Source organism: Anarrhichthys ocellatus, unplaced genomic scaffold (assembly GCF_004355925.1).
Source record: "Anarrhichthys ocellatus isolate YVR2014 unplaced genomic scaffold, GSC_Weel_1.0 scaffold4, whole genome shotgun sequence".
NCBI lineage: Eukaryota > Metazoa > Chordata > Actinopteri > Perciformes > Anarhichadidae > Anarrhichthys > Anarrhichthys ocellatus.
The window spans coordinates 2,184,662-2,197,156 of NW_022280034.1; the positions used below are offsets into that span (position 1 = coordinate 2,184,662).

The 12,495-nt window shown below is 44.2% G+C and overlaps 1 protein-coding gene across 1 annotated transcript in view; it reads right to left on the reverse strand.

Annotated features, from left to right (window-relative positions):
- The window catches only part of myo1d (myosin 1D), an 81,383-nt gene that overhangs the window by 38,109 nt on the left and 30,779 nt on the right, over window positions 1-12,495 (reverse strand). The window contains exons 12-16 of the mRNA XM_031844023.1: window positions 7,950-8,020; window positions 6,177-6,251; window positions 5,437-5,569; window positions 5,181-5,347; window positions 3,657-3,864 (exon numbers count right to left, since the gene is read on the reverse strand). Coding sequence (XP_031699883.1) covers window positions 3,657-3,864; window positions 5,181-5,347; window positions 5,437-5,569; window positions 6,177-6,251; window positions 7,950-8,020 — 654 coding nt within the window. The remainder of the gene's footprint in view (window positions 1-3,656; window positions 3,865-5,180; window positions 5,348-5,436; window positions 5,570-6,176; window positions 6,252-7,949; window positions 8,021-12,495) is intronic.

The window sequence follows — 12,495 nt, forward strand, 5'->3', positions numbered from 1 at the left end:
ACACACACACACACACACACACACACACACACACACACACACACTCTAAAATCAGCTTCATGAGGAGGTAAAGCATAAAGAATACTATCCACCCTGTGAACCATTGACAGCAGCAGCACAGGTCTTCCACGTCATCTTAATATACAATAAATATGAAATTGTTCGTTGCAGCCCTTTGAATGTCACATTTGTTTTTTTGCATATTTTCTTTCTCCACTTATTCATTAACCTCTTTAAAACATTATTTTCCATTATTTTGTGTCTTCTTTTATCATCCAGTCACTTCCAGTAAATGCTTAAATATTTATGTGAGGTTTGTCTTTTTTTGAAGAATCTTTTTTCTACGTATTTTTGGGGCATATGTTCAGCTTTCTTTTAAACAGGACACAGAGGTGAGCGACCGTCCTGCTGGCCTCAGAACAAGACTCACCTCTCTGTGGATAAGTAAGATTAAAATGAAATAGATTTTGTGAGGATGTGCAGACGATCGTTAAAAGCGGTCTAACACAAAACAACCTGTAAACTTTGGCTGTGAGCCACACATCTGTTGCCATGGAGAAAGACCCACGGTCACAGTCTTTTAGAGTTATTCTTCTGCTGTAAGCTGTTCTGTACTGCAGGATATCTTTAGGATTTTTAGTTTCCACATCGAAGCTTTCTCTCGAGAACAGAGGAAGCACATTGTTTCCTCGTTTCATAATCCAGCAGTAAAAAGTGAAAGTGTCCTCCTTTGATTTGCTGCAGTGTTCTCACGCCGTGGAGTGCTTTTATGGCGGCGATAGATCTGGATGATAACTTAAACACTTTGCAGGTTCAGAGGGGGGATCAGAGGATTAGAGATCGTGTTTCTGCTGAGGTCTAGCAGGAGACGGATCAGTTCTGGACCGTTTAGCAGGGCTGGCCTCGCTCTAAGGAGCCCGCTATTCACAAGAGGGCTGCACACAGATATCCACTGCATGTCAGTCAGGTTTGAGTTATTACTGCACGAGACAACGAGTTATCCACCGGGAGATAATAATAAAAAAACACACACAAGGTAAGACACTTTATCCTTTTAGGATATTTCTTTTAGCTCCTGCTCAGACAAGCCCCGAGTGGCGGCGCTGTGAAAGCCGACTACCCGAGACAAACACTCAGGACGTCTCATAAACCAACTGCTACACGGAGACTATGTACAGCTTTGGAAAGCAATTAAGGTGGCTGCTCAGCGGGGGGGGTAGTCTCTGTTCTCGCCATCGCCGCTGCTCTGACAAGCGCTGACAGTTACTGTGATGTGGATGGCTGAGCTTGAATTTATGAAATATTCATCTTTACACAGCGGGAGGTGGGGGTGGCCTATGTTTAATTTATAACATCTGTATATTTATGTTATGTTAAGTTATGTATTTTTCTGCTTCCAGCATCCATTTCTTAAAGTGGTAATGATTTAGATCGGTCTGTGCAGGGTGGATGTATCAGCGTTGTTGTTGCAGGATCACACACATGGAGCTGCTCATGCACTCGGGCCTGACTGGAACAGCTCAGGTCGGGGGGGATTGAGTGGCTGCAGCACAACAAGAGCGGAGAGACGAGGTGCTGCTTTTGGTTTACGCCTGAACATGAGGTCATCACGGCTTCACTGGTCCTGCAAGTTTGCATTTCTGAATTTTTGGAGCTGCTCGGAGCTTTTCTGATAAAAGCACTTTTAACAAAGATGGCCGAATCGTATTTAACTATTTGGAAACAGGAGGTTTTTAAAATCTACATTTGAGTAAATTTGCAGCCAGATCAAATAGTTTATAGGATATTCAACCTGTATTTCTTTAAAATGCATTTAATACTTGACGGCTTTCTCTACAGGGCTTGTATACTGACGATAAAGTAGTACAGGAATATAACATATGAGTTTACAGTGAATTACAATCCCTTCTCTGAGCTGTGGAGGTTGGTTTATGTCGTTGTGCTGGTGCTACTCGTTGCCGGTTCCATTTTGTTTGTACGCCTTCTGGCATTTTGGAGAATAATGCAACGAACAGCGCATTGGGCATAAATGTTTTTGTGCCTGCTCGTAGACAACGGCAGGATTAATAAGGAGCCTCCTCTCCTCCTCCAATCCTTTCCTCCCGCTACTCCACCCTTCCTCCTCACAGGAAGAGAGGTTTTGGTCATTTAAAATGTGGTAAAATGAGACAGTAGAACACAATGTTCTCCCAATTTGGACAGGCAGCGGCACCACAAGGAGTGTGCAGATTCAAAAAGTGTGTTTCTTAGTTGTCTGATGGGGCACACTAAGTGCCATTATTATAAATCTGTGAGGCGAACGGAGGGATGAGACGTGTGTCTGAGCCTCAGTTACCGGCTGACGGACCATCCTGGCGCCGCCGTCCTGTCGGCTGGCATAAGGCTGCGTGGTGTGCCAGGTGCTGATAAGGGGGGATTGCTTGGCGCGGCGGATCGGACTCAGGCCGGGATGTTTGTTGGAGCGACAGCGTGATAGACACAGGAGTCAATGCTGCCGTCACAGCACTGTTTGATTTTGCGTGCCAGAGAGTGCATGCAGCACGAGTGAGCGTGCACGTGAAGCACATGCTGCGCGCCCGGCCTCAACGGCGACAGAGGGCGAGATTAAACACGCCTGCTGCGACACCTGTGTGATGTTTGTTTTTTGGTTGGCGATTCCTCCGAGGGTTTCCCTTCGCTATCGAGGCCTGCTTATCCTGGCGGACACTAGATAGGGCTCTCCTCAGGGAGAACTGGAAGGAACACTCCGTGGGAAGAGCCAACAGAAGGTCATACGGATCAATACAAAAGGTCGACCAATCAATCTGTACAGGGGCTCATTTGGCTGGAAAAACCCTTTCAAGTCTGTGAGCTTGGAGATACTCCTTGAGAAAGGTGGACGTGAAAGCACAACGTGTGGAGGAATCTGCAAACGTGATTCTCATATCATGACAGGTTACGTATAGGTGTAAATCACATGGTTCCCCGGTGGAGGATATAACGCTTCAAGTAGTTTTAGAGCTGCCTGCCTGTCGGTCAGAGATAGCGTTCAAGCGTTTGCACGGTGCATCTGAGATATGACAGACAGGCAGAGCAGAGCACCACGTCCACGAACCAACGCCTCCATCTAACAAAGTAACCGCTCCGCTCTGCCCGACGTAGTAACACTACCAGGACTCTTTGTATGAATTGTGGACTTTCAAGTGTTTTTAAATCATCTTTAAATTGGTAACAAATTAAATCAAAAACCTGAATCAAGTAAAACAACATAACAAACGAAGATACTACCATGTTCCAAACTTATAAATATGAATCCACTCACAACTTTACAATAGCTGTGCGGGCGACAACTTTCACCTGAGCGATAAAAGATTCCTGTGCTCACAATACAAGATTATATCAGCTCCGAAAATACCTCAGCGCTTGTATTAACATTTGACTTTTTCTAGTCTCCGAGTTTATTCATATGCATGAATTTCTTTGAGAACACTGGAAAAGATGTTGTTGATTTGGTTCACTGGTTTAGATTCAAGGCAAAATCAGGGAGAGGAAAATCACGATTAAAGAAAGAAAGAAGAAACAAGCGTAATGAATTCAGTATTTCCCATGAGGTCAGAGGTTTGCTGTCGTGTCAGTATCCGAGTTCATAAGCCACCGTGAGGAGGTCAGACTCTCACCTTCTGGAGGAAGAGGACGATTCTCTGGACCATTTCCACCCGCTGCTCCTCCAGGCTGAAGAGCGTGCGTGGCGTGCGGATGAAGACCTTGGTTTTGCCGTAGGCCACGTCGTGGTCAAATCCACACCCCTGCAGGAGCCTCTTCACCGCCTCTTTGTCCGATGGCAAGTCATGGTTTGGCCACGTGAACTCTGAGATCATCTTGTATCTGGAGGAGGGAAACAAAAGACCAAATAAATGGTTATATAAAATCTAGATTGGTGCAGGAAGGAGCACAACCAGGACCTGGATTACTGTACATAAAGAGTCCTACTGGCTTTGGTGATCCTCTGGATGTTCATGGAATGAACATTTTTGATTTTTAGTGAAATGTCTCAACAGCAGTTGGATGGATTGCCGTGACATTCATGTTCCCCTCAGGATGAACTGTAACAACTTTGGTGATCTCCTAACTTTGTGTGTCGCTGCATCGCTCCCGCTCGTCCTCCGCGGGGTTAACGTGACGTTTGAGACTAAGGATCCACGTCTGTAGATCACTAGTCTCTAAAAGTCCAGCCCTGACTCTCTCTCCTCTGAGAGCTTCTTCTGAAAGATCTTGTGTGTGAGAAGTGTTTACGCAAGACTTCTTTTTTGACAGATAATAAGTCTGTTGATATTTCAGAGTTCATATAGGAGAACTAGCGGACATATGTTTTAAACGGCCATCTAAAAGCCGACATTTGACACAACTTGAAATTTTTAACAAACATGTTTATGGTATAAATGATTCATATTGGTCCGACATATCAGACTTTAGTAGCTCTTAAATGTAGATGTTGGTCATTACCGGCATGCTTGCTACCAAATTAGTGCTGATTGTTTTGTAAACAGACTTGTAATATCAGGTGCTTGAGCTCCTTCATGAATAAAACACGAGTTATTAACGCAGGTCATTGACTAGCAGTTGTTTGCTACTTCACATTAAAAACAGGATCATTTCTGCAGCACATCAGAATGATTTACGTCTTCTAGTTATTATAATCCAGCCTGATTTTAATCACGTTCAGAGGACACAAATATTATGCTTGTCGGGAAATTGACAAAATGAGTTATTTTGTGACGGCTGCTGGAAATGTAACTGATTAGCTGCAAGATTAGATGCGAGCTAGTTAGCGTTATACATCACATATTTACACCCAACAGTGAGGCACCGTGGTGTAAAGGTTCAGCATGTTCGACCAGATATTAAAGCTAGTCCCATGAGCAAAATATTTAAACTTCAAATCATAACCCTAACATGATCTGAGGATAAAATTAATAATGAAATATGTCTAGAATCTGGGTAATTGTAGGCTTTGACATATATGATATATCCTTCACAAGGAGGAATAAATAATAATCAGCAGATTAATCAATGAAGAAAATAATTGTTAGTTGCAGCCCGACATGAAATAACTAAAAACACTGAAGGGAAGTGAGATAAAAACTCACAGAAACAAGGTTTATCACAAGGCCGAAGGCGTCTAAGGTGTTTATTGACGGTACCTCTGGAGGAAGCGAGGGTAGGTCTGCCTGTAGGCGAAGCCAGCACGCCGCACTCGGACGTTCTCCAGCAGCCCGAGGTACTCCACCTGGTGGCGGCAGCGCTCCTGCTCGAACAGCAGAGGGGACTTGACGTCGTTGGGCTTGATGCAGCGAACGTAGTAGGGTTCCTACAGACGAGGGAGAGGGCGCGTTAACAACCACATTCAGCTGAATTCAACATGCAAGACGAAACGGTTCATCCGCCCTGGCTGCTCACCTTGCAGGCCAAGTTCTCCACTAACGAGATCATGGAGTTCTTGAAGAGCGTTGCGGCCGTTAGAGGCCGTTTGGTGACCTCCGTGATGCTCAGTTTGCCCTCAGGCCACATGGCCTTCAGTACTGGGTTAGAACTGGAAACATGACGGTAGAGTTGTACAGGCAGAGATTACAACACTTAGATGAGCGATGAGTAAAAACAGATAACAATCACAGCACAAGTCAGTGTTGTTGGCCGCTGTGCGTTCGTTCAAATGTAAAAAAGCACGACAATACTATGTTTAGTTATCTAGTAGAGTGACGCTTCACAATTAAAAACATTTGAAACTTTTGTCTCATTTTCATTGAAAGACATATTTAAATGATTAAAGGTGTGAATTATGATGTGTAGACCAGGACGTCTCTGCAGCACGAATATTTAATCTAAAATAGTATTATGACAATATTTCACCTGTAACAAACGCTATCCAAACGTTGTGCATTTGACCCGAGTAACGAGGATCATCAATCGCACATTAGACCGGTCAGGAATTACCAGACCTCACATTTATATTCAGCGGAGGAAACACAGCAGAGGATAGAAGCAGAGGAGGAGGATAAAAGCCAGCTCAGGGGAGATTAGTTGTACTAGTCCTGTGCTGTTCTTTCTGGAGGGGTGTCATGTAAAGTGCTGCAAGGAACACAGTGTGTGGAGGTGATTGAAGTGGTGTGTAGTACTCTGTGTGTGTGTGTGTGCGTTACCTGTTGTACAGCAGCCTCTTGAAATCCTGGAACAGAGTGTCTTTGTTCTTATCAATGAAACCCACCACTGAGTACCTGAGGAGAGGAGACAAGGAGGCGGGTACATGTAAATAAAACTGTCCTAAACCAGAATCACGTTGACCTTAGGCCACTTTATTATGTGCACCTTTCTATTACTGACCCCAGAACACCCAGAATCATCCGAGGCATTGATCCAACAAGGTGCTGGAAACATTCTATAGATTCTGCAGCGTGTTTACGTGATAGCATCACACAGTTGCTGCAGATTTAGCGGCTGCACATTCATGCTGCGAGTCTCCCGTTCCACCGCGTCCTAAAAGTGCTTTATTCAGATTGAGATCTAGTGACTGTGAAGTCCTGAAGTCACTGTCATGTTGGTGGAGCCTGAGAGGATGTGTGCTCTGTGATATGACGCGTTATCCAATACTTTAAACCGAGCTCAGTTGCCCAGCAGCCTGAACCGCTGACAAAAGGCAGGGTCAATCCTCTCTTCTCATTTCTCAGTCTGTACATCCTCTGTTCCTTTCCTCGCCTCCTCTCCTCACGTCTTAGTCCTTCTGGTTGTATGGAAGTCTAATAGAAAATGACTCTACTTCTCTCTTGATTTTACTTAGCTTCACCCTCTCGTCTCACTTCTGGTTGCAAAAAATTCAAGATGGCGACGACCAAAATGCCAAACTATAAATATTATCTCAGCCGTATGTTAATATACACTTTAAGTTAATGTGTGGCGTTAAGTGATGAGCTGCTATGCATAGAGCCGTGCTGTGAGGTGGGCGCTGCCTCCTGGTCTAAGTGGTTCAGGGATCAATCAAGCCCGAGTCCTCCCATGGGTGGCAGACACTTAGCCCTCACAAATGGGCTCAACACGTTTCCCTGAGAGCACTTTTTGGGGGCTTAGCATGTGTGATTTATTCATTTGAATGGCGCCCAAGTACTTCGGGGATTGGGAGGTGGTGCAGTCTGTTTGGGGGGGGGGGGCGCGTCGTCCTACGAAAGGTGTTGTTTGAATGTTCGAGTGTGTGCATGCAAGTGTCCTTAACTGCGTATTCAAACGAGGGTCATTCTGGATGTGATTCAGTTCTGTCTTATTGCACTGCTGCAGACTACAATGTGGACTCTCTGCACACGTCTGTGCACACAGAATACATTAGCACGCAGGCCGAGTAGAATTCCCTTCATGTGGGAACTTGATGGAAATCTTTGATGAAGATTAATCCACGTTCATTTTGGTTTATTTGATGTTCCGCCTCCTTTTTTACAGAAAATGTTCAAATCCAACATCAAAGTGTCACATGGAGCCGTGAGACGAGTTGTGTTCATGTAGGCGCCTTCATTTCAACCAATTATAAAATAAAAAGTGTAGACAATATAAATGCTGCAGAGCAGTTGACCAAAGTGTTTTGGGTCTGTATAGATGTTGTAACATTACCGTTTGATAGGTGCACTGAAATGTGTTTGTTCTATTGTACATTAACTGATCCAAGGCATTAACTAAAATAATGAAATATATTCAAATACAGTGGGTTAAATAGACAAAGGAAACCAGCTAATGAAAACAATATTTGGTCAAAAAACAACCATCAAGTTTAATTTAGGAACCCTAAACTTATATCTGCTCTTGAAGCAGCCAAACGGGAAAGACTGTTCAGCTCTGACGCATGAATACGTAAACATGTACAAACGTGGGAAAAGGAGCATGAATCACCGGCAAAAGCTTCTCCTGAATAAATGAAACTTGAAGACACTCACACCACATCTCCTGCGTAGTGTCTGATGCGAAAGTCTCTGTCAAACTCCAAACTCTTGTCCGTCGGCGAGAGCTGCAGAGAGACAGACGGAGAGCAGAGAGAGAGCAACAATGAAGAATCATCTCTGAACAAAGTGTTAAAAGAGCAAAGAGTACAACACCGTATGTTTAAAGGAATACTTCGACCACAAAAGCAGCAGTAATGTGTTCAAACTAAACATTATCACTCATGTTGCATCAACTGCCACTTATTCTGGCATCACTGATCATTTAATTTGGGGTTTGATTGCTTTTGGGAAATGGTGCCCAGATTAAGTCTTAAGATCAACTATGTGTGAAGTATGAAGTCTGCAGTTTTATTACTTTAAAAATGTCATAATTGAATTCCAAACATGAGCAGCCCTTTTGTGATGAAACCAAAACGCTAAGACTGACTTTCAAAACTGCAGAAGCAACAGACCGAATGCAGTGATGCGGAAAATCACCCAACACTGTCAGGAGGGATAAAGTCTCACAGAAAAGAGGAGAGGGGGAGGGAGAGGGAGAGGGAGAGACAGGAAGGGAAGTGGAAGACATAGTGAATAAAAATCAAGAATGGGGGCAACAGAGACGGTGAGACAAGGACCGAGGAAGAGGAAGAGACCAATGTGGCGTGATGGGAAGAGAGAAAAACAAAAACGAGTGTGAAAGTGTGATACTGATGCGTGTATGCAGGCCAGTGAGCAGGAGGGCTGGGAGGGGAGAAGCATGAATGGAAATACAGAAAGGTTCATCACGGACTGGCAACCGCTTCTGATGAGCACGATAAGGCTTCCTGTTTCATCCACATCTGCTGTTTGTGAAGCGCTGTGCAGGGTAAAGTTGTGTGTGTGTGTGTGTGAGTGAGTGTGTGTGTGTGTGTGTCACATGAGACACAGGAGTGGAGAGTGGTATCCCACGCTTTCATCATCAACGATCCCAAAAAGAGAGAGAAGTGATCAGCACGTAGCAGAGGGCCAGGATCAAACATGACGATGCATTGGACCTCTTTTGAAACGTCTTCCCCTCAGGAGTGGAGGCGGTTACAGCATCAGAATAACGACCATGGCTTTTAGAATGAGATGTTCCACAGGAACATTGGGTTGAATGTGTGGGTGTGTCCACATACTTTTGTCCATGTAAATGTCCTCAGAGTTGAGTCAAAAATGAACGACGGCGTGGACGGACGGGAGGAAAGTAAGAGTGAAAAATACAGCTCGCAAATAAAACCTTTACAGCCACATCGCCTTCCACCTGCAGGCTATTTCTGTCAGCCGAGCCAACACAGTACGTTCCATCACTTTGTGTCTTTGTGAAAATATTGACTGATTCATCGGAGTGCTCTCAAAGGCGCACGCACGCACACGCACGCACGCACACGCACACGCACACACGCACTCTAAAGCTCAGGGAGAAACAGGCAGATTTACACCAGAGAGCTGAATGAATCGGTCGGCGTTGATTCAAAGCACACAGCGCTCCACGGTGAATCTGTAACGGTGAAATCACTGAACTATTTACCTCCTCTGCCACTTCACAAAGCTACTGATGCATAGAAGTGCCTCCAGCAACAGCCTCTGAAGTTGTTCTTTATTGCCAACAGTAAAGTGCTCAGCAAACAGAGAGAAACATTATTAAAAAGGATTATTTAAAGTACCCAGTTAGCAACACTTTAAATCATTTTAATACGGTCTCAATACGCAAGATCTTAACTTCAAGCCTGTACGGAGTTTGAACCGTCTCAAGATTAGGAGACAATCTATTTTGGAAATCAAGAACACACATTTTCAGGAGATAAATACTTCTAACAGAGGAAACAAATAACCGAATGCACACAAACAAACAAACAAACACAGAGGACAGAGAGAGAAACAGATGCACTATCAGACCGACAGCCTGCATCTGCTGGAAGCCACACGGCCCCTCATCCATCTCCATCAGTTACACTGCAACACACACACACACACACACACACACACACTTCTTGGCAGCTTTATTATTAGCACCTCCTCTGTGTTTGGGACTCAGCCGAGTGTTAAGACCGAGGTGTGATGGAGACGGCTGTGTGTGTGTATGTGTGTGTGTGTGTGTGTGTGTGTGTGAGAGAGAGGAAGGAGGGCACACGAATAGACACAGAACAAGGTCAGAATGAATGAGGAAAGGAGGAATATTAGGATGTGCCAAGAGTGGAAGAGACACACTTACAATTCAGAATAAATATAATGGACAGTGAGGATAAACTCGTTCTGATATTTATGAAGCATCGACAGCTTTTATTCCTCAGAGATATTATAACCTACAGCACGGACACAATTATTCCAGGACATACTCGATGTCATTTTTAAACAATTAGTCGATTAATCATGAACTGTTTTACAAGCAGACGAGACAAAACTTTACTGCTCACAGTTTGTTAAATGGGAGTTTTTGTTGATTCGTTCGGTTTTCAATAATTGTAATAAAAAATAAATAAATGTCTTTGTTTTGGACTCTGGACACTGAAATAGGTACGATAGATATTAGATGTATTGGACATTGTTTTAGATGGATGGACAGATGCATGTTCTTACATTACTTTTAGATGCAGTCAACACGAACAGATGAAATCTGAGCAGGAAATTCTGCTAGTATTGCTCATTCAGGCCGTTAAACAGAGCGGCTCTGCAGAGCAGCTTCAGGCGTACGACTCCATGAATGTAAAGCAGGGACGGTGCTGAAAAACTGCTGAATCAGCACACGTTCCCATGACCATCAATCCCTACAAAATAAGATACCACTAGCATGATTAGTTTTTCAGATTAATGGTAAAAATATTAGATTACAGTGAAAAACAGTTGGGGTTGAAATGTTCTAAAAGCCCTAAAAGGTGATTGAGACATCTTAACATTTAAAAACCAGCTGGAACCATCATCTTTCTTTAGAAATGTCTCTTCTGTCAATCCACTAATCCATGAATCAACTAATACTTTAAACTCTACTACACATACTAACGAGGCAATCTTTTCTAAAGCAAAATAATCATTCAGTCTTCTCCAGCCTCCTGAGCCTGCTCATCCCCTCCTCTCTCATTCAAAGTGGATGGACTGTAGAGTAGAAACCACTGATAGTCAAACCAGCAGATTAATTAAGGAGACAGAAAGAAGGGGTTCCCAAAAGTGGACTGAGGTAAACCAGAAAGAGAGGCAAGGGGACATGTGGAGAGACGAGGAATTAGCTTGAACAGGAGATGCAGAGAAGCAACAAGAGCGACGGGATTTTCGTTTTATTAAATGTAATAAAGACAAAGGCAGGACGGAGGAGACGGGAACATTTAAATTAGAGGAAACTGCAGGTATAAAAAAAGGAGGTAAACTGTGAACAGTGTGAACAGAGGGAGGAAGTGAGGTGAGAAGGCGAGAGACAGAAACTAACAAGAACATGGTGGAACCGACCGTCAGGGAAACACTGACAGGAAGTGATGAGAAGAGGCTTCAGTTCACCTTAAACTCTCACTATTGTGACGCTTCTTTGAGATTTTGTTTGCAGATAAAACACGCAGATCACCACGACCGCTTTAGTGAAAAGTATCAACTATGCATTAAGATATCCACTTATCAAATGAGAATATGTTTTTCAACATTTGTACGTAACTGAAGTCTAAAATAGCCACGACTCACAGATGTTTCATCACCTTTTGTTGGCCGAGGAGCAGAAACACGACCTGCCGGATTAATGCTCACAACCCGCGTTAATTAAATGTATCGGACACGTTGAACAGCCGTGGCCTTCTGTCCTTCACTACTCACTGAACACACTGGACCTTCTGAATGTAGACAGAGAGGAGTCACCACTCTGCTGTCGGTCCCTGTTGATCTACAAAAACACAGAGGAGTCACGGAGGGATGAGTCCTCAACACCGGCTGCAGCGAACAGACAGACTTTTTACTGTCGTCGTTATGAAATATTTTGTTGTGTTTGGTCAAAATGCTGATGGGTCTTATTGTTCTGCATCCAACTATCCACTTCTCGCCTACAATCCCGTTTTCCACCTGTGCCACTCCTGCTCTCTAACCCCGGGACCAAACAGCCATCTCCAGCAGGAGGGCCAGGCCTCCTGACGAGCAGCGTCTGACTGTCTCCGGACCCGTCAGGGCCTCACAGCGGGTCCCATGGACCTAATCCAGGCAGCAGATGAGGAGATGGCTCGCTCCCAAAGCACAGAGTGGCAGCTGTCAGGGTATTAAAACATTGAGCAGCGTCCTCACGGTAGACCACAGACTGAAGCCATCGAGACGTCACCCATTGGTTTGTGGACTGACGTTTTCAAGCCTTGTCGCCATGTTGTTTTGTTCGCAAGTTACCATATTTGTGACGTAGAGACGTCGTAAACGTCTCTGGTAGCAGCAGCGACCTGTCAATCTCACAGTAAGCCCCGCCCTAAAGCATCCCCTGCTTTATGGTCTGTTTGACTCTAAATGGACCATAAGTTACTAAATGAACATCGTGCTGTATTGAAGAAGACTTGAAACTAGAGATTGAGACCATAAACTC